Source organism: Plasmodium berghei, assembly GCF_900002375.2.
Source record: "Plasmodium berghei ANKA genome assembly, chromosome: 12".
Taxonomy (NCBI): Eukaryota; Apicomplexa; class Aconoidasida; order Haemosporida; family Plasmodiidae; genus Plasmodium; species Plasmodium berghei.
This window is the reverse complement of record NC_036170.2, coordinates 319,165-343,255: the sequence shown is the minus strand read 5'-3', so window position 1 is coordinate 343,255 and position 24,091 is coordinate 319,165. Positions and strand designations below refer to the sequence as shown.

Below are 24,091 nucleotides of genomic sequence, written 5' to 3'. Positions count from 1 at the left end.
TTATTTTTTCGTGGATTCTTCTGTTTTTTATTCCCTTAACAATATATATATATATTTATAATATTGGTCTTATTTTAATTATAAAAACTAAATTATATTATTTTTTTTTGCTCGTTTTTTTTTATTAATATTAAACTATATATTTTTTTTTATTTTAATATATAAAAACCATTTTTTATAGAATCATAATTTTTATTTAAGAATAATATATATTAAATATATTTATATATAATTCTATATTTGCAAAAAATTTTATTTTATGCTTATAAAAATTAATAAATATATTTCACCATACAAATATCATAAAAATACTAATTATTATTGCATATTTTTTATTTTTATATGTACCTATATATTTTAAAATGTAATGCACATGCACATATTTTGTATGTCGATAACACCGATTGATTGATTGTTTTAGAAAAATACCAAATATAAAAAAAAGAATGAAGCAATTTATTTTTTTGTATTACTTAAGCATAATATAATATAGTATATCCCTATTAAGCTCATAATATTATTAAAAATTATATTTTTTGAGTTCGTAAAAATATATTTACGGCTTCCCTCAAAAAATACGTGATACTAACAATAATAGCATATTATAGTCGTCTAATGTTTTTTTTTGTTTTTCATTAAATCAAATTGTATAATACAACAAAACATATATATTACAGTTTTAATATACACCAAATAAGATTTTTGTAAATATTATTTATGTATTTTTTATATTATAGCATTCCTTGTGTATTAAGCATATAACATTATAGCATATAAATTTTTACTCTGTTAAAATAGCACTATTCTATTTCGTTGCTATTATATTTTTTTTTAAAAGAAATATATTTTATAAAAATATAAATAATATAGATTTGTTCGCAATTTTGTGGAACCTACATATTTATTGTTTTAAATACTTTCAATAAAATGTGCTATTTTCTCTTTATATATTTTTTAGTGTTAAAATAAATAATTTTTATTGAATTTTTTTTATAAGATTTGAACCAAATTATTGTTATATGTTTAAGTACAATATTGGTACTTATATACAAAAAAAAAGAACCATATATTTTTTTTTCGTCTTTTCTTCATATATTTTTTGTTGTATTGGTAATATCATTATATTTTTAGTTTATATTTTATTTTTTATATTAATATATTCCCATTAATAATTAAGAAAATTTTACTATTTAAATAAATATATACAAATTCTTGATAAAAATCCAATTAAAATATAATAAAATTTTCCATAATCCTTAATAAGGTTTAATTTGAATAACTATAGTTAAAATGAATTAATTGTAAATTCTGAATATTCAACTTTGTCAAACAAATTTTATAGGAATACAAATTTAAATATCATATTTTCTTCAAGTTTTGTTGAAATAATATTTTTTTTTTTCATGATCTACACTATAATATATTCGATTTTTATATATTCCTAATATGAAATTTTTGTAATTTTAAAGGGAATTTTATTTTCTATATATTATATTAGTAGAATAAAATTATAAATAGTTTACCAATCTATATTTGTATTTCGTTCAAAATAAAAACATTTTTATTATGATATACTCTATGTTACTAAATGTATCGTAAATATTAAATGACATGTTTCATTAAAATTTAATGTCCTTGCTTATATATTTTTAGCTGCTTAACAATGAGGATATATAATACATTTATATACACATATTTATATAAACAATGTTCTTATTTATCTCTTTAACATTTATAAAAATGTCGCATTGGTTGAAAATATATATAATATAGTAATATTCATTTTAATTAAAGTAGTGATTTTGTAAATAATAATACAAAAAAAATATATATTATTAAAGGGCGTATAAAATAAATTAATAAAGCATTTGAAATATTTTTTTCCTTATTATTATGCATATTAGTTTTTCCTAAAACATGAAAAGTGACAAAAAATGTGAAAAAAAATAACGATAAAAAAAATAAATTAAGAGAAAATAAATTACGAAAAAAAATACTTTTTAATATGCATTTATCCCGCTGTTTTTTTTCTTTTTTTCTATCTAAAATTGTTCGCAGTATAATGCAATAATATATATAAGTAGCGAAGAGGAAATGAGAAGTTTAACAAAATGTGGGTGCATTGCTAAATATAGCAAAATAGTCCCATAAGTTATTGAAAATTGCGATTAAGAAATATTACTCTGATATTCATTTTTTTCATGATAATATATATACATTTGATGGAAAAAATGTTTTTATTTAAAATAATTTTATCATTTATTTTTCCTTTTAAGAAGAGCAGCATAGTTTTATTCTACAAAGGGATATATGTATATAATATTTTTGAAGATATTGTGTATAATAACATTGAAAATATAGAAATAAAATAAGTATATTTTTGTAAAAAATGTGAGAAAAATGTGGGAAAAATGGGATGATGAATATTTTATAAAGGTATTTTTCAACTGGGGCATATTTTTGAAATATTCAAAAGATAATGAATTTCATGAATTAGAAGAAAGTATAAAAAATGAAGGTATAGATTTAAATAAAGATGAACATGATAATAAAACAAGTGATGAAGTATTGTTAATATTACAATCATATATTATAGAAAAAAAAAACACATATATTGATGTTTCAGATTATTTAGTTAGGATAATATTAAGGTGGAATTACTATACTAGCTTACGAAGTGAAAATAATTTAAATATATGTGCTGTAAAAAATCGATTAAAAATTGATATAAATATAAAGACATTACCATCTGTTTATAAAAATTTTGAAGAATATTTTTATTCATATTTTCCATTATTTTTAATAGAAACACAACAATTAATAAATAATAAAAAAGAAAATGAAAGTTTAAAAGAATTTAATATTAATATTATACATGATTTAAAAGAAATGTATAATTATGAATTTCATATTAGTATACCTTTTGATGAATTAGTCTTTTCGAATATATTTTATGGAGATTTGATTTTGTTACGATTTGTTCCGAAAAAAACGGAGAAGCATGATTTAGTTTTTTCACCTGCACATGCTTCTTTAAAAAAAAAAGAAGACAACTCAACAGACAGCCAAGTTGAAAATGATAAAGAAACTTTAGAGGAATGTTCATCAAATGGAAGTAATGAAGAAGAAATTGATGAAATACTAAACCCTGAGCTTTTGAAAAAATGTATATATGTAAAAGATAAAGAAGCAAGTTCTACAATCAGTGGCGAAGAAAAAAAGGATAATTGTAATGTTAATAATATGAAAAACGATGTAGAAATAGTAAAAAAAGAAATAAATGACAAAAATAATGGAAATATATATATGGTGAGAAAATATTGTGTTCGACATTTACTTGGATATGTAGTTGGAAAAAATAAAGAAAAAATTAAAATAAAATTTAATTTAAATTTTCGAAATTTTGATATTATTGATAAAGTTCGAAAAAATATAATATATGATATATTTAACAAAGATAAATTAAATAATTATTCTGTTAAAATTTCAAAAGTTACTAATTTGATTTCAACACTTAGGCAATTTAATTATTTGTTCAATTTTAGAAATTCCTCGATAATTAGTGAAATTATAGAAACCCAAGGAAAAAAAAGGGGACCAAAAAAAGGAAACCATATAAGTACCAATGAAGAGGATGTGAATTCAAATAATTCAATTACAATAAAAAAACGCAAATGTGAAATCACAGGTGATGAATATACTAATGTGGAAGAAAAAGGAAAAACAATGAAAATAAAAAAAAACGAATTATCTCAAATAGTAATTAGTGAAAAAAAAAATAATAATTTGATCAAAGAAAATACAGAATTGAATCAAGAATTAATTGAAGAAATAGAGCTAAAAGAAAAAATTAGACAACATTTAAATAGAAAAAAAATATTACAAAATAATTTTGAAGAAATTAAGGAAAATGAAAAAATACTGAAAATCGAAGAAAACATAATTGAAAAATTTGATAAATTTCAAAATTTTAAAATGGATGAATTAGAAAATGCAAATGAACAATTTGAAGGATTTTATTGCATACCAAATTTATTAAAAAATAAATTTTTTAATATATATAATAATTGCCAATTACGTGCTATAAATAATAGTATTTTAAATGAAGGAATAACATTAATTCAGGGCCCACCAGGTACTGGAAAAACAACAACTATTTTAGGAATAATTAGTGCTTTAATTTTTTATCAAAAAAATGAAGAAAATAAAATAGAAAATAGTGATATAGTAAGAAAAACAAATCTGGATATACAGAAAACTGATGAAAATTATAAAAATAGAGAAGGTTTAGGATGGATTGTAACTCAAGAAAAAAGAGAAACACAAAAAAGTCCATATGGATGGATAAATTATGATAAAAAAAATGATTATTGTTATTTTAATGAAAATTGTTTTGATGCATTAGAATATGACGAATTTTTTGATAATTATTCTGAAAATGGAAAAGTGAGTAAAACAAGCACATTTTATTTTAATAAGAATAATAAACAAGAACATAAAAATGCATATGACATACATCTCAGTATTATGAATGCATCAAGTCAGGTCTTAAATTTTAGCACAAATGGAAATGATAATGCAAATATTGCAAATGAAGAAGATATACATAAAAACAATGAAAATAGAATTAAAAATTTAATAAGTTTAGCAGAATTGTTTTATAATTCATATGTGAACAATAAGGATTCTATTGGATCCAATTTAAATAATATTGAAAAAAATAGTAAATTAAATGAAAAGTCAAGCTATCCATTTTGTGTTAATGATATAAATAGGAAAATGGCTAAATTGTCAATAGAAGAAGATAATAAAAAAATGAACATAAAAAAAACAAAACGAATAAAAAATAAAAAAATTCTTGTATGCGCACCATCTAATGCAGCAATAGATGAAATACTTAGACGATTAATTTCATCAAATTCAGGAATTTTAGATGAAGATGGAAATTTGTTCAATCCTATAGTTACTAGAATTGGTGGAAATGTAAGTTCTGATTTATTAGAATTTAGTTTAGAATTTAAAGAACAGTTATTTTTATATTTAAATAAAAAATATGATAATAAAATATATAGACAAAATTTATTAAAAACATCAACAATTATATGCTCAACTTTATCATCAAGTTCAAATATTTCACTAACAAATTATATAAATCATTTTGACGCTATAATAATTGATGAAGCTTCACAAGCTATTGAATTAGATATTTTAATCCCATTGTCTTTTTCTTGTAAAAAAATAATTTTAGTAGGGGATCCAAAGCAATTATCAGCAACTGTTTTTTCATTATTTGCTAAAAAACATAATTATTCTAGATCTTTATTTGAGCGTTTACAAAAAATACATAAATTTAATAAATGTAAATATAATTTATTATCTATCCAATATCGAATGCATCCAGATATTTCCCATTTTCCTAATAGATATTATTATAATAATAAAATTAAAGACGCTAATTATTTTTTATTTGTATTATTAAAAGAATTAGAAATAAAAAAATATACTAAACAACTATTAGTAGATGATGATGAGAAAAAAAAAAATATGAAATATATTTTAACTGATTTAAATTTATCAAAATTTATAGAAAATAAATTTGGAAATTTACCAACAAATTTTAATGATATATTATTATGTCAAAAAAATGAAGAAAATTTTCATTGGTTTTTTATTCCCTTATTACAGCATTGTGTTTTTTATGACATATCTTTTTCAAAACAAAAAAAAATTAAAAATTCATATATTAATATACACGAAAGTGAAATAGTTTTACAGTTTTTAGAATTTCTTCATTATATATTTACTTCAGAAAATGTTAAAGAGTGGTATAAAAAAATTGGTATTATTACCCCTTATGCAGCTGAAAAATATTTCTTAAAAAAAGCTTTAAAAAATTTTTTTGAAAAAAAGGGATACAAAAACAATGTTTCAAACTTTATAGATATAGGAACAGTTGATGGATTTCAAGGAACAGAAAAAGAAATCATCATATTTATTTGTGTTCGTACTAGGGGGTGTTTTAAAAAAGATGAAAAAAAAAAAATAAATAATCTTAGTATAGAAAAAGAGCTAATTAAATCAGCTAATGATAATAAGCATTTAAATGAAATAAAATTAGAAGACAATGCAGAAGAAGCACATTCAATAAACGAACTATCTGAATCGGAAATGGATGAACAAATGGATGACTCAAACCTCTTTTTTTCAAACTATAAACGTTTGAATGTGGCTTTAACACGTGCTCGATATAATTTATTTATTTTTGGGAATTGCTCATTTTTAAACAAATGTGATGCATGGAATAAAATAATAGAGCATTACAAAATAAATAAAAAAATAATTAAAATTAAAAAAAAAATATATTTGAAAAAAATGAAAATATTATCAGAAGATATAAATGAAGATTATATATTTGATGATAAAAATGAAATAATTAATAAAAAAATTGAAAATTCATTTTATAATAAAAATATAATTGACTATAATTTTATTCCCATCGATGAAAATGAGAATGAAACATTTAATTTAAAAGATTTTATTAACTCTTTTGATATAAATAATGTTAAACAAAATAATTTAGAAAACAATATATATAATGAAGGGGATATAAATTATAAACCAAATGAAAAAAATGAATATTTATTAGAAGATAATATAAAAACAGATAAAGAATTTGATGAAAAAGAAATTAACGATTTTTTTAAAGAATTGTATAATGATAGTTTTGATAAAGAAGATAACACATCTTTACAAGAAAAAGATGAAGAAAATATTATCAATGATAATAGTTTTAAAGAAATAAAAGAGACATTTACTAATAATTTGTCTACTCAACCCAATGATTTACAAATGAATATATATAATAATGAAAAAAAAAATGTAATAACAACATCATCTTTTGTCAACAAAAATTTAGAGCAGCTGGATGCTAATCCTATTGCAAATAATTTAACTGAAAATAATTCGACGAATAATAATAACAATTTAAATGATGAAGATAATATGACAAATTTACAAAATGATGATAAAGAGTCGTTAAATAATATGTTAAACATAACACAAGATCGTAATAATATATTACATATAAAGAATAATAATTATTTTATTGATACGCTTAATAATTGTTGTAAAAAGAATACGGGACTCCTTTTTGCAGTGAAATGTATTTTGCCAAATTTTTCAAACATTTTTTTACATTAGTTACACGCATTAATTTGAAATAAAAATAAAGAAAAACTTGAAGGAAATATTTGATTTGATTTGATTTGATTTGATTTTTTTAGAGTGGATAATAGCTAATTTTACTAATAAAATATATATAGTGTATGGCACCATACTGCTAACCATTTCCTTTTAATCCTTCTTTTAACGGTTTGTCTTTATATTTTAAATTATTAATCCTGTTTTACACATATGCAAACATATATAATATAAGCATATGCATATTATTATAATAATTTTTTTTGTAAAAATATTCATGAGATTGCATAAAATAGTCCATATTTTTATTTAGATTATTTATTTTTACAATTTTATTTGCATATTGGCTACATATAGCTATTATTTCAGTGTAAATTTGTAAATATAATTAACTTTATATTTAACTGAGTAAAAGGGAAATTTCCCTATGCTCATATAGTTGAAATTAATATCATTTCAAAAATGTAAGCATACATGTGGGTAATATATCTTGCTGAAAGTGTATACAAAAAGAAAAAATAGCTAGCTATATAAAATTATTTGATCATTTTAATAAATGTATAAACCTAATATAAATGAAAGAATAAAACGGTTTTAAAAATAGTATTATTGAAGGAGATATATAGAAATTTTGTAAAAAAAAAAGCGAATAATATACATATAGTGTAAAAATTAGAAAGGAAAATTGTTCTGAAATTCAAAAGGATTTATATCGGCATTTGGCTCATTCCCAAATGGGCCAATAGGGTCATAACGCAAGTTTTGTGGATTAAAAAATTTGTTATTTGGCCCTACTAATAAGCCATCAGGTTTTAAAATATTATTACCATTTCTTAAATCAGGTATTAAATTTTGTCTTATTATTGGGTTTTTATCATCAAAATTATCATCATTAAAATTTTGAAAAACACGTAATTGTTCTGATGAATTAGAATTGCTCATATTAATTTTATGTTCATTTGTTTCAATAATAAGATTATTAATTTTTTTTTTTTGTTTATTATCATTATTTTGCATATTAAATAATATATGTGTTTGACATAATTTTTTTAATTTTGGTATGTTTAAATTAATTTTATCTTTAATTGTTAGACATTCTTTGTTATTTTCATTTATATATTCATCCATATTTATCGTAATTGAATGGATATTTGAAGGATTTTCTACATTAATTATTTGAATAACTAATGATTTTTCGATTTTCAATATATTTAAATTGTAAGTAGCATTTTCACTGTTTTTTTTATTTCTATACATAAAATTATAATTGCCTGAATTATGTTTCCATTCTGGATCTATTAATAATTTACTTATAAAAAAGTTATCACTTGTATTATATGGGGTATATTTTATATATTCGTTTGAGATTTGTATTTTCCTATCTTCATTATATTTACATTCTTTTTCTTTATTTAATTTGTAAGAAAAATCATTATCTAAAATAAAACCATGGATGAATAAAACAAAAACATCTTCCCTTTTTAAATCCCCAAATAATTGTATTAGCTCTTTGAAGGTTTCACACTTTTCCATTTAAAAGACAAAAAAATTATTTAGTAAAAAAAGAGGAAATACTATTAAAATTGAAAATATTTATTTCAGTTTACGAACTGATAAAATTTATGGGAAAAGATGTTACGGGCTAAGTAAATAAGAGTATAAAAATGCTGCAGAATTTGTAATTATACAGTTTATTTAATATGCTTTTATTTTTATATATGATTCGAAGTTTTTCTTTTTGCAAAAATATGAAAAAACTGATAAAATTCTTCGATATATTGCATTTTTCTCATAACTTGTCAAATATTTTATGCTTTGACCGAATATATATAAAAGTCAATATAAAAAGTATAATAAATAAAATAGTATGTAAACTAAAACACCGTGATAATAATAAATGGTGACTATTTATAAATATATAGAAATTGTTTTGTTATGAACTTTGATAAAATACCAATTCAAAAATATAGCTTCCTTGTGGCTTATTTTTTAGGGTATATTAAAGGTGTAAAGTTTATTTTGATTTTTTTTTGTGAGATAGCATACAAGCAAAGTAATGACTTAACTATTCAAATATTTAATGAAAAAATTGAGAAAAAATAAAAAAATTGGAATAAAAAGAAAATATAGTTACACTATTTGTACATATACATACCCATATATTTTTAATATACATTTATTTCGATATTTTATTTTAAAAATTCGTCATTTTTTCATTTTTGGGAAAACAAAATGTATTATTAATTATATTATATGTATTTTTTGCTTTTTTTTGAAGGTATATTTTTTCGTTAATTTTAATTAATTTTATTTACTTTTCTAAAAATGTTACATGCTTAAATAAATGAACAATAAATAGTGTTTGAAAAGAGAACGCATGTTTGCATTCCTTACTTATATCAATAAATTTTACATGCAATATATATGATATATACATATTTATAGATGTGTAAAATGCAGGAATTATATATAAATATATTGGGATATATACACACACTATATGAGTAGGGTAAAAACATTGTGACTGATTTTTTTTTTTTTTGCTAACAAAACAATGTGCTCAAATGGTGTGTATCAATTAAAAAAAATTTTACTAAGATATAGTGAAACAGGACATAGCAGCAGAAATGTAAGATTTTTTTTGAGATTTATTTTACCAGATTACAAAGAAGAAAATAAACATTTAAATTTTGAAATTCATCATGAACAATATGAAGAACCATTAGCTACGTTTGAGTATATAAATAATAGTAGATATGAAATATCATTAAAAGATATTAAATCAAAGCATATTGTTGATATTATCAACTTATATAAAGACAGTGCTGGAAATACAGATTTTTTAAAACATGGAGGGCCAAAAGTTTATTCAAATAGGCGAACTATTCAAGTAATTTAAAAAATTATTCTTTTTATTTTTATCTTTAACCTAGTAAATTGATAATGTACTTATATTCACATTTCTCCATATATATACTTAAAATAATGTTCATACACACATTTTGTATTTGATGATTTATTTATCAACATTTTGTTATTTAGGGTTTGTGGTGTCCCAGTATATATAGTGAGTTAAATGCCATTTCATACTTAAAAAAAAAAAAAAAAAATAATATTAAATTGCCAAAATATACAAGAGAAAGCTTAAATTTAAATCATGATGTTATAAAGGGAAATGGAAGGTGGGGGAATGAGAATTTATTTCCTAAAGGTTTTGATCAGAAATATTTAAAAAATATTTTTTGTTTTCCATTTGAGGATAGCTTAACAAAAAAAAGTGAACCAACATCCACTGCTGATACAAAGGAACCTCATATTAATTCCTTTTACAAATTTTATAAAGCTTAAAAATATTCACAAAAACATGAAGAGATTACATAATAAAATTTAGAATGCACAAATGATTAATATAAAGTGAAAGTTTTAAAGCATTTAAAAAAAATTATTCATCACAAATAATTTCTTCAGTTTTGAAACAAATTTCACTACTTTTTTTTTCCTGTAATAATATATCCTCAATTGTTTTAGGGAATATATTCATCTATAAAGAGAAAAGTGAAATGTATAACTTGTAAATGATATAAACCAATAGTTAAAATGATAAAAACAAAGATTCATTAATAAAAAGATAATACATTTTTATTATAATACACATAAAATGTATATATAGTCACAAACCTGTAAATAAAAAGACGAGATTGTTGAAATTATAGCATAATTATGTTTTGTATTATTTTTTTTAACTGTTAAAGCAAATAATGAGAAAATATTTGTATTCCTTAAATCCATGGATGTGAAATATTTTAATATATATACAATATCTATTAAATTAAAAGCTGTATAATTTTTTTCTATATAATTTGATATGTTATTTACTAATTCGTTGTTATAATAATTAAGATTGATCAAAGCTTTTATTACATTTATTACATCATCCTCATTAATACTAACAATTTTTTTATTTATATGCTCAATTAAACATAAATCAAAATTATAATTATTTAATTTTTTTTTAACAAAAGAAAATATATAAAATAGATAGCAATTATTTTTTACACTTGTATTTGAAACAAACTTATTTTTGTAAAATTCAAAAATGTCTATCCATATATTTGTGGGTACATGTGGCAATAAGGATAAAGATCTTGATAAATTAATTATTTCATAACTTTTATACATATTTTTTTTAACATGAAGTATAATTAATTCAAAAATATGATTAAATAATTTTTTATCTATATACATTTCTATTTTTGCTATCCCAAATAATATATTTTTTAAATCATTATAATGCACATTGTTTATAAAATATGTTAAGTAGTTATTTATTATAAAAATAATATGTTCATAATATATTTTATTTTGATATTTTTTTAATTTTGTTTTATTTTTATCATTAATATTACTATTATTAAACACATTTTTATCTCTTAAAAAATTTCGAGACGTATCAAATATATGCACAGTATCAACTGGCGATTTATTTATATAATTTTGAGCATTATAACTGTTAATAATATGATTATATAATTTTTTATTTATATTTATATTATTTTTTAAATATGTTCGTTGTTTTCCAAATGAATAGATAATCGAAGGTATTAAATTTTCATATTTACATGAACTGTTCATACTTATCTCGTAATTTAAACTTTTTAAATTATCATCATCTTGTTTATCTTCACTATCATATGGTTGTGATTCTGAAATGACTTCATTATAATTTTCAAAAAAATTATCATTGTCATTAGTAATTTTCCCTTGATTATTCTGTTCTACAATTTTTTGGGACTGATCTACATTTTTTTTTGGTCGTTCTAAGAGTTTGCTGTTGTTGGGGTCGTTAATTGGGGCTTTATCTCGGGTCCCATCTTTTTTTATGTCGACATTCTGTACATCGTGATCAGGTGTTTTTTCTTGACTGATCTCGGAAATTTTGATTAACTTTTCATGCATTAACAATCTGAGTTTGAGGGTAAGGAGGGAAAAATATTTTTCGGATTTTATACTGGCATTACTAACACTCCATAATAATGAAGCAATACATTGCTCATTTAAAAAAGAATAGAATGATAAAGATTTATTTAATAAAATTTCAAATATATTTATGTTTATATTTTTAGATTTACTATGTGTATTAAGTATTATACATATGTCTAATAAGTTAAGATCATCAGAAATAGTTAATATTCTATCATAAATTATTGAATATATATTATTATTATTATAATTTAAATTGTTCAATCCTTTTAATATTAATGAGCAATCTCTGCCACTTAATTTATTTATCCATTTTTTTATTTCACTTTCAAAAAGTAAAATCATATCTTTATTATTTAAATATTTTATTTTACCCATACTATATATAATCAAAGCTAGCTCTTTACAATCTATATCATATAATTTATCTATGATTTGATTCCATAAATTATTATAAAAATTTATATTATTATAATTTATATGTGCATAATGGTGTAAAATCATAGCAATTTCACTTGTTCTTAAATATTTTATAAATGGTAATATATCATTTGTATATTTTAGCAATGCATATTTATTTATTCGAAAAATATTATGAAAGTCTCTGCACAATGATGATAAGTTGGAAATCTCAATTTTTTTAACCCCTAATATCATTTTGTAGTTTATTATTGAATTATCATTCTTAACAATAGAGTTATTATTTTTTCTATGCTCATTAGTCCCAGTACTATTATAAAGCCTTGTAAATTTATGGATTATTCTAAATCTATTTTTTTCCAAAACTCTTTTCATTTTTATTCAAATATAGTTATAACAATCGAAGAAGTATATGTAATAATGCGACTTTTCATTTCGATATGCAGCATCGAAATGTGAAGTTTTGGGAAGGGGTTGGAATTTTTTAAAATCACCAAAAAAAAGAAAATTGAGAATATTCAAAATATGAATCAAAACAAAAATATACACTGGGTTACTATTTTAAGCCCATTGTATTTATTTTTATTGTTATTATTATATATTCATGGCACGCAAACATAATTAGGAATATTTTTAAAATGCCCATAAAGTTTATAATTAGTTTATAAACTTTTATAAAATAAAATATCCTTTTCGCTAGGAAAAATAAAAGATTAAAACAGTATACATATCCTCATATAATTTATGTATATCTATTTATTTTAATATATTCCTAATTAAAAAAAAAATTATACATTACATTATGCTGTTGCATGCTCATTAAAAAAAAAAACAACAGTGGCGATTAACAGTGATAGGATATCAAATAAATGAAAATATATTTTAACGAAAAATGTGGAAAACTCAAACTTTATGAAATTATATGCGTTTTTTATTCACACAACTAGAACGGTTTATATTTGACATATCCTTTTAAATTAATTTATTTTGAACAATTTTCTTGAATGCTATAGCTACTTTTTTTCGTATGCAGTTTTATTTTTAGGCGCTGGATTTTTTATGGTATTTTATATAATTTCCAATTTTTCCATTTTTTTTTTTACAAAACAATAATATAACTGCGAATAATAAATAAATAAATGAATAAATAAAAATAAACAAAAGTAGAAATGTAATGAGAAAAAATTATGATAGCGGCCAATAATGTGTAACACTAATCAATATACTTAATATACTATGGAGATTTATTCAAATTGGGAAATAAAATTTGTGCTGTAATTACAATAATTATAAAATATTTTTTTTTAAATAATTGTATTTTTTAATTTTTTTAATTTCAATTTTAATATAAGTTTAAGTATTTTCATAAGCATATTATACTTTTTGGTAATATATCATAAAATAATTGATTTTATTTAGTGAAACATGAATTTTCGTTAAAATATAAAAAATTTGAAAATACAGTTTTTGTCAAAATTTATTTGAACAAGTAATAATTGTGCAATATGCGCAAAAAATTACATAAATAATATATAAGACGATGTATTTATAAGCCCATTTTTTAAGTGTAAAATTGTATTATTATATGCATATATGATGTGTATAGTATGGGATTATTTTTTGTTTGTTTTTCGTTTTATTTTTAATTTTTCCATTTATATTACATTTATTTTATTTATTTTTTTACATGTTACATAAATATTTACCATTAATACTACATATATTATTATATCATAATAAGGTGATCATATTGGTAAAGTAAAATCATGTGTGTTATATATTTATATTTCGAAACACAAGTGTTTGAATGAATATATATTTATGTATGATATATATGTATACATTTGTGCGATTTTTGAATATCTCGTCTTTTAATATCTAAGCCATATTCATATATTAAAGCTCCATATTTATATTTTATCTATACACATTATATATATAGCTTATCAAAGGATAATAACAAAAATTATTTTGAGCTTATATTATTTTATGTCCAATAAATATAAAAACATACTATCATATGCACAAAATAAAAACCCTAAGAAAATATAAAAAGTTTGTACATACATATTTATATACTTTTATGAATTAGTATTTACAATAATTTGAAAATAGCAAAAAAAACTACAAATGTTTAACAGATTCAGTGGGGCCTTTTAAAATATGAGTTCACCAATTTGCTGGTATTATTACTACTTAGCAATATTTGTTATTATTTATTTTATATATTTTTTGGCTCCCCAATATCAGAAAGCTTAGTTACGTCATCATTTTCCCATACAACCATAGATAGAACACATGTTCATTACTATTTTTACAGGTTATTGTGCATATAGATGTATATATATGTTACATGATTCAATGTGTATGAATATGTGCAAACATAAATATATTTGTAAATGTGGGTTCTTTTGTGTTAAAATTTTTGAAAAATAATAATGGGCGAATATTTAGGGAATAAAGATAAAAATGGAAGTTATGAACAAAATAGCCAAAAAAACAAAAAGGGAGATCAGAGCATTTTTGATATCGAACCTGATAAACATGAGCATTTAAATTACAATGTGTTTTTAAAAGATGTAAATAAAAATATAGAAAGCAATTCATTAATGGATAACAAAATTGATATAAACAATTACAATATCGAATTTAATAAAAATGTCGCCATAAACATTCAGAATGAAAATACTCGATTATTTAATAGCAAAATTGATATGCACAATGATGATGAGATAATACAAAATAAGAAACGTGAGTCTGAAAATGTAAATACATTTTTATCTACTGCAAAAGACATAGAATCGGTTTTTGATAATTATTCAAGTTCTAATGATGAAAAAATTGGAGTAAATAAAATAAATCAGTATAAAAATTATGATGAAATTTGTGATTTAAGTGATAATAATGGGGAAATATTAAGTGATCAAAATAATCGAGAAGGTGAGGAGGGAACTAGTTTTGATAAAAATAATTGCCAAGTTGTTGTAAGGATTCGACCAAAAAAAAAAGGAGAAAAATTTTGTGATGATTTCGGAAAAAGTGTAAATTGTAATGATGAAAAAAATATAAAATATAATAATAATTGCATATGTATAAATAATCAAAAATTTTTATTTGATAAAGTATTTAAACAAGAAACTCAGCAAGAAGATGTTTATTCTTATTTGTCTGATAATTTTTTAGAAAATTTATTTGAGGGTTATAATTGTACAATATTTGCTTATGGGCAAACTGGTTCAGGTAAAACATATACTATGGGATTTGATTATATAAATAAAGTAACAGAAAATATTGGTATTTTGCCAAGATTTTTAAATGATATATTTAATATGATTGATAAAAAACAAAAAACAAATAATGTAACTTTTGATACATCATGCACATATATTGAAATATATAACGAAGAAATAATAGATCTTATCGATTTTACTGAAGAAGATTATGATGAAAAAATTGGAAATAAATGTAATACTTCAACTATTGGTACTTTTATTAATAATAAGGATTTAAAAATAAATAATAAAAAAAAAAATAATAATAATAAATTAAATAAACATATATCAATAAGAGAAGATATAAATAAAAAGGAAATAATTTTGATGGGGGTTAAAACTGCTAAAGTTTCAAATGTAAATGATTCATTTGCAATTTTACATAAAGGAAATTTATTAAGAACAACAGAAAGGACATTTATGAATGATAAATCGAGTAGATCACATGCAATTTTTACAATTAACTTAATTCAAAAAAAAAATGTAATAGTGGAAAATGGGACAACAAATGAAATAAATGTCAATGCAGATATAGAAAATGCAAAAAATATAAAAAAAGGAAATCAAAAAATCAATAGTGATATAAATGATTTGACTAATGCACCTTTGAATGAACGAATAATTAACACATCCGAATCAAATAATGTTAATAAAATAGAAGAAAATGAAAAAAAAGAAGAAATAATTTGCTCTAAACTTCATTTTGTTGATTTGGCAGGAAGTGAAAGGGCAAAAAGAACTGAAACAAAAGGAAACAGATTGAAAGAAGCAATCAATATTAATTATGGTTTATTGTCATTAAGTAATGTTATATATGGTTTGTCTAATAAAAAAAAAGCTCAACATATACCATATAGAAATTCTAAATTAACAAGAATATTACAAGACTCATTAGGAGGTAATAGTAAAACTGTTATGATTGCATGCATAAGTATCGAAGCTTCTGATTTTTATGAAACTTTTAGCACAGTTAAATATGCAGCAAGGACTAAAAAAATAAAAAACAATCCAATAATAAATTATGATATGAATAATTTAATAATTAATGATCTAAGAAAACAATTATTTAATTTAAATTTAGAATTAAAAAAATATAAAGTTGAGTGTAAAGACAAATGCAATTTTGCTGATGATAAAAAATTAAAAGAGTTATCTGATCAAAATTGTATACTTTTAAAAAAAATTAAAAATCTAAATATTAAAAGAAAAAAATTAATGTGTTTAATATTTTATTATATATCCTTAATACGAAAAAATTATGTTAATCAGGTCAATTCTCCTATTTACTCTATTAACGATCCAGAATGTTATATTCCCCCAAAATTAGCTAACATAGAAAAGAATCAAAAAGATTTTGATGTAATTCCTTCCAGCAATTCTGAAGTATCATCTATTACAAATATTAAGAAAAATGATAAACTCTATAATTTAGATTCCATAAAAAACAGCAAAATTGGTTGTCAAAATAATTATTTAGATAGAATCAATTGTAAAAAGGAAAACAACAACGAGATGACAAGCAATGTAATTCCTCATAAAAAAAACAAACAAACTGATCTCGAATTTGTAAATGAGCTTTTACCAGAAAATGATTCTACAATAAAGAGAATCATAAGTACTACTGATAATGGTGTTGAACAAAATGAGAAGAAAGAGGTGCCAATAAAATTAAATAAAGTTTGTGGAATGTGTGAAAAAATCAATATAATAGAAGGAAATGAAGAAACTAAAGATTTCGATTTTAGCTTTTTGGAAAATAAATATTTATTTTTAAATTTAGAAAAAGATAAAAAATATGTAGAAGAGATTTTTAGACAATATGAGTTAAATAAATTTAATGAAAAAAAATTAAATGATCTAAATAAAAAATATATTAATATTTTTGAAAAAAATAAAGAATATGAAAAAAAAATTAATGAACTAAATAAAATTATTAAAAAAATGAAAAAAGGTTCAAAAATTAAATTAAATGAAAAATATAATAAAGAAAAGTGTGGGAAATCAGGCAACGATCCTCAAGGTAAAAATTGTTACAAATTTTTTTTTCCCAAAAAGGATAATAATGATAAAAAAAAAATGACAAAAAAAAAAATTAAAAAAAATTACAATAATAATAGCAGGCATAGTATTTATGAAGATACTGGAAAATCATTCAATTCTTTGAATAAACTTAAAAGTGCATACAATTTATTTTGGGGTAATAAAATTCGGAAGGGTTATTATAGCGAGATTGAATTAGAAAGCGAAATAAAAAATCAAATTAAACGGAAAAGAACAGAAAAAGAAATAAGGGAATGTTATACAGACACAGATATTAGTAGTAATATCAAAAATAATACAGCTTTTGTGGAATATATAGTGAATTATTTAAATGGAAATAAAAATGAAAAAGATTGGTATTTTCAAGTTTTAAGGGAATATAAAAAAAGAAAGGAAATGTTATCAAAAATGAATAATAAAAATGATAAGGATGATCAAATGTTGAAAAATCAGGATGGAAATAAAAATTCTTTGGGTAAAAATTATCATGATTTTGTCTTTTCGAATTTATTTTTTTCAAGTAATAATATTTATGGCGATTTATTTGATCATTCAGAAAAATTAAAAAAAAAATTTGACAAAAAAATGGTAATAAAAGAGAGAAAAAAAAAAAATGGACCAAATTTTAATAATAAGGATTATCATTGTTATGACAAAAACGAATCCACAAATAATGATGATGAAATTTCTGATAATTGTGATTTAAAATATTCAAAAAGTTGTATAGAAGAATCGTTACACGAGTTTAAAAATATCCAAACAAAAATAAAATATAAACAATTTAATAGTAGTGAAAATGAGTCCCATAGAAATATGTACTCAAATAGCAGTGATCATATAAATGTATCTCCAAATTTTTTGAAAAATAAATTAAATAAATTGCAAAAAATAATAAAACAAGATATTTGTAAAATCAAACAAGTTAATAAAGAAAAGAAGGAATACAACACCAAAAATGAGATACTAACTAATAGCATTGTTGATTTGAAAAAAAAATTACAATATTTACAAATAAATAGTAATAATAATAATAAAAATTGTAAAAATATCGAATCAATGAAACAAAATTTAACAAAAATAACAAAAGAAAAAGAAAAAATTCAAAAAAAATTAAATGAAAATGAACAACAAATAAAACATTTAAAAGTCGATATCATGAAAATGAAAAACAACTTTTTAAAAACAAGCACACTTTTAAAAGAAGAGCAAAAAAAACATAATAATATTATACAGAAAAAAGAAAACTTAATAACAAAACTGCATGAAAGAGAAGAAATTTATATTAATAAATTAAAAAAGAAAGAAGAAATAAGTAAACAAGCATATTCTAAATTGCTTAAGCGTAATAAAGAATTAATTGAGCAATTAAAACAATTGAAAAAAAAACAAAATATCCATGATAAGGTTGAAAAAAATGAAAGCAAAAATATTAATCTCATTCGAAATATTACGAATAATAAATATAAAAAAAAATTTAAAAAAAATGATCAAATTATTGAAGAAAAGACAGAAAATTTAATAGATCAATCAAATTTAGTTGATGAGGTAAATATTGCACCAATTACCATAAATGAAAAAATGAAAAAAGAAATCAATATGAATACCGATATGGAATGTGATACTGAAAGTGATAAGAATAATTTAGATCCTAGCGGAGAATGGGAAATTTCAACAATAGATAGTATTTTTTCTGATTGTATAAATTCAGCATGTAAAAATTCTGATATTTCAGTATTTTTGAAAAAGAGAAACAACAGTTTAGCACAGTCGATAAATAAGGTTAAAGATGAAGAATATGTGTTTCAGAATATTTTAAAAAATGATATAAAAAAAAATAAATTTCTGAAGGATTTTTTAAAAAAAAAAAATACAAAAAAAAAAATATCACCTATTAGAATAAAATTAGAAAATGAAAAATTTATGAATAAAAATGTATCCAAAATATTGCAAGCATTATATGTGAAAAGACAAAATGAAGGGGAAGATAATGAGAAAAATGAAATAGTAGATGGACAAAATTATGAATCGATAAATTTGGTAGTAGATATAGGGGAAAGAAATAAAGACACTGAAAAATCGCTAGCAAACAAATTTTATGAAGAAAAAATTGATGAAGATGTTTTATATTATGAAGAAAAATTAAAAGAATCCAATGAAAATATAAAAAATTTAAAAAGAAATTTGATTAAAAAAAAAGAAGAAGTGATGCTACAAAAAGTTGTAAAATATTTATTAAAAAAATTATGTTATAATTATAAAAAAAGGAAAGAAAATGAAAAAAAAGTAAATTCTTTAAAAAAATTTATTTATTCAGAAAATTTATTTATATCAAAAATTTATAATAATTTTGTTTTTACAAATGATTTGTTATTGAATAATTCTACTATGTCACCACCTGATCAACTTTTTAAAAAAAATGATTATTTTTCTCAATTTTATTCAAAAAAATTGTCTATAGAAAATATAAAATATGATGATCATTTTAAAAATCAAAAAAATTATGAAATTCTTAAACAGGGAAAAAATATTCTCAATTCCAGATTTTTGGAAGGCACAGAAAACAGCACAAATTTTAATCCTAACAGCACTGCATATTTATATAAGACAAATAATTTAGATAATGAGTTTTTGGAAAATCCAATTTCAAAATATAAGAGAAGGAACACTTATAGTTTATACAAAGAAATGGGTACAAATTACGAACAAAATAATAATGAAATCAATTTAAAAAAAAGAAGTAATAAATCGAGATTAATGGAAAATATTTACTTAGACCATTGTAGCAAAAAAAGGATGATTTTATCTAGTTTTACTAACCCGAACGTACTAAATGAAAATAATCAAAAACCTTCAAACAATTTATATGATACTGATAAATTAAATATGGAAAAAAATAACAATCGTTTTGTAAACCCCAATTATGATTATATTGGATATGAAAATATCAAAAGTTCGGATCCGTTAAATCATGAAAATGATATTGATACACAAGTTGAGATATCCAATAAGCGAATTATTAATTTGATAAATAAAAAAATAGACCAAAAAAAATTTGAAAATCTTATAAATTATTGCGAAAATAATAAGGAATGTATAAAAAAATTAGGAGAAAAAAATAATTACCCAGGATTAAAAGTTTTATTTGATATGCCCTTGAATTCTTATATTAAACGTAAGTCAATAGATAATTGCTATATATTATATTCTGATCAAAATGAAGAAAAAGATGAAAATTGTAACGAAATAGTGAATAATTTGGGGAACCAAAATTATACAGAAAATTTGTCTCAATTTATTTCTCCAAACAATAAAAATAAAAAAGATGCTATATATTATGAAACGGTAAATAAAGCATCCATTAGTTCTATCGAAGATCCTGAAAAAATAAACAACCCAGACAACATTTATGTGGCAGGGCATACGGAGAGTAATATAAATAATGAGTGCAATAATCAAGATGTTGATATAAACAAAGTCAATACAAATGAAGAGAGTGAGGCATATGGAATTATAAACAAACCAGAAATAAGCAAAATTAAAAAAAATATAAACAAAATTTGCACAATGGTTCCCAAAAAAATTAAAAATAATGAGAATAATAAAAATATATGTAAAGAAATGGAGAAAAAATGTAATAGTAATTTAGTAAAAGAAAATGTTACAAAAGATTATACAGAAACAATAAATGCAAAACTTACTAATAATAATGATAAGGTAAAAAATAGTTTGATGGTTGATGGAAAGGATAAAAAAACAAAAAATCGATCAATAAATTTAAAGACAAAAATAAGAAAAATAGAAACAAAAAATTCTATTCCATCTAAAGGAGAAACTATAGATGAAGAAAAAAAAAGAACAAGTAATAATAAAAGTGGAAAAAATAATAAAAATTTAATGATAAATGGTGAAGGAAATAATTTATGTAATCCAACAAAATGTATTGGACAAATGATAGATAAAAATAAAGGAAATGAAATGAACAATAGAAATTGTACTGGTGTTGAAACAGAACAAAATAACTCATTTAATTGTGAAATAGATCAGGAATATTTAAAAGAGATGGAAAAAATACATGAAGAAAGTATTAATACATTTAAAAATAAAATAAAAGATATAACTATTAAAGTTGATACATTAAGAAATATTAATAATGCAGAAGGAAAATATACTAATTCCATATATGGAAATAACACTAGTATATATAATCGAGGGAATAATATTTCCTATGAAAATTATAACTATTATGAAAATTTAAATACTGGTGGGAACAGCTACAATAATTTAATATCAGAAAAAAGCTACAAAAATATGTGCATAAAAAATTGTCATAAATATGGAGTAAGTGGTTTATGTGTAAAGGAAACAAACAATAATACATTGCAATTTTTAAGTAGCTCATTAAATAGTATTAAATTATGGGATAATAAAAAAGAGATATGGAACTATGAGCATATAAATATAAAAAACGAAAAAAGTACATTTATAAATAGCTTAATTATATCTTTTCAAAATAATTGTTTTTTTGCTGGCATTAATAGTTATGTACATTTATTTGATATTAGAATAAGTCCAAAATTTTTACAAAAATATTATTATAGTGATAAAAATGATGGAAGTTTATTAGTTTCTCTTTTAAGTGATAGATCTAATTATATTCCTTTTATATTGCACCATGGGAATTCAAACGGTGAAACACCGGACCCAACGTTATTGAACAATCGAAATGAACTAATTGATGAGCCTGATGCTTTATCTTCATTTTTTCCTACTGAGGGATCATACAAGGGAAATGATAATGGAAATGTTCATGAAAATGTTAAAAATAATCAAACTAATAATTTAAATGAAAATGAGACATACGATGGGCAATATAATAATAGAGAAAATTGTGAAAATGAAAATATTGCAAATCATAACTATATATCTAATATTGGGGATCAAAACTCAAAAGATAAACTAAAAATAATAAAAGAAGTAGAAAATTTTCAATCCGAATATTGTATATGCGCATGTGGAAATGAAAATTTTATAAAAGTTTTTGATATAAGAAAAAATGGTGATAATATGTGGCTAGCTAAAATACCGGTAACAAATAAAATAGAATATATAACGCATATACCCATGAAAAAAAATACAAAAAGCAATTTTAAAAATACAAATATATTAAAAAATATTATAATAGCAAGCCGAGACAAAACTGTAAAAATATGGAAAAAGGGATGGGTATCTTTTTATCCACCATCTTATGATTGGTGCACATCCCTTTCCTATTTTCCTCTTACAGATTTGATACAAAATAAAAATCACTCATATAATATTAATGAAAATTTTGATGAAAATAAAAATATTTTTTCAAATTATGATTCATTAGTTGTATCTGGAAGTAGGGATTCTCATCTTCGTTTTTGGCTTTATTCAACAGATGGAGCATCAAATGAATTTAATAAATTTATGAAAATAATTAAAAATGCTCACAAAGTTGATATAACATGCGTGTCGAAATATCAAGGAAATAACTTTATTACAACGGACAGGTATAATTGCAAAAAAGTTCAAAACAGATTGACAAGATTAATCATAAAAATTTGTGCGTGTGTTTTGTATTTTCAACTTGTTTATATTTATCCAATATATATATGCATATATAATGCCTATGTACTTTAAACCTTTGCAGAGACGGATTCATTCAAATGTGGGACTGTAATATTTTCTTTAAGGAAACAGACAAATTTTTAGTGGGGATGGATCTACATAATATATGCATGAATCTTATGGTTAATAAAATTGGAAAAATGTTCAGGTGATTATCCATATAAATATATAGCTATGTGCTTAAATCTATGATTTGTTATATGACCTTATAATATACGATGAAATAGACATCCTTTGTTTTTCGAGCTGAAAATATTTATGCACACATATAAATAATTATTCTATAAATGTATTAGTGATAAAAATTATATATATTATATATATAATGGCATTTATTTTTTTTAGACATTCCACAAGCCCTATCAATAAAATTGCCTATCATGAAAATACCTTTTTGACAGCATCCAATGATGGATCAATTAAGATTTTTTATGAGAAATAAGAGAATAAACCATTTTTAATATGAAAATGCATGTAACATAATAATATACATGTATATATTTATTTATATGCGTGTTTCCAATCTT

The 24,091-nt window shown here is 21.3% G+C and overlaps 5 protein-coding genes across 5 annotated transcripts; 3 read left to right on the top strand and 2 right to left on the bottom strand.

Annotated features, from left to right (window-relative positions):
• Nucleotides 1-2,400: 2,400 nt before the first annotated feature.
• Nucleotides 2,401-7,200, top strand: PBANKA_1208600 (DNA2/NAM7 helicase, putative; the record flags this gene model as incomplete). Its single annotated transcript, XM_034566137.1, has 1 exon — nt 2,401-7,200. One exon carries the CDS (start codon nt 2,401-2,403, stop codon nt 7,198-7,200), a length of 4,800 nt encoding a protein of 1,599 aa, XP_034422764.1.
• Nucleotides 7,201-7,872: 672 nt separating this feature from the next.
• PBANKA_1208500 (PI31 domain-containing protein, putative) lies at nt 7,873-8,733 on the bottom strand (the record flags this gene model as incomplete). The annotated part of the gene is made up of 1 exon (XM_034566136.1): nt 7,873-8,733. One exon carries the CDS (start codon nt 8,731-8,733, stop codon nt 7,873-7,875), a length of 861 nt encoding a protein of 286 aa, XP_034422763.1.
• Nucleotides 8,734-9,754: 1,021 nt separating this feature from the next.
• On the top strand, nt 9,755-10,548 carry PBANKA_1208400 (ribosomal protein L43, mitochondrial, putative; the record flags this gene model as incomplete). Its single annotated transcript, XM_034566135.1, has 2 exons — nt 9,755-10,090; nt 10,243-10,548. The coding sequence occupies 2 exons, from the start codon at nt 9,755-9,757 to the stop codon at nt 10,546-10,548; spliced, it is 642 nt and encodes a 213-aa protein (XP_034422762.1).
• Nucleotides 10,549-10,642: 94 nt separating this feature from the next.
• PBANKA_1208300 (heptatricopeptide repeat-containing protein, putative) lies at nt 10,643-12,975 on the bottom strand (the record flags this gene model as incomplete). Its single annotated transcript, XM_034566134.1, has 2 exons — nt 10,643-10,741; nt 10,879-12,975. The coding sequence occupies 2 exons, from the start codon at nt 12,973-12,975 to the stop codon at nt 10,643-10,645; spliced, it is 2,196 nt and encodes a 731-aa protein (XP_034422761.1).
• A 2,063-nt stretch (nt 12,976-15,038) lies between these two features.
• PBANKA_1208200 (kinesin-4, putative) lies at nt 15,039-24,006 on the top strand (the record flags this gene model as incomplete). Its single annotated transcript, XM_034566133.1, has 3 exons — nt 15,039-23,446; nt 23,587-23,712; nt 23,910-24,006. The coding sequence occupies 3 exons, from the start codon at nt 15,039-15,041 to the stop codon at nt 24,004-24,006; spliced, it is 8,631 nt and encodes a 2,876-aa protein (XP_034422760.1).
• Nucleotides 24,007-24,091: the final 85 nt, after the last annotated feature.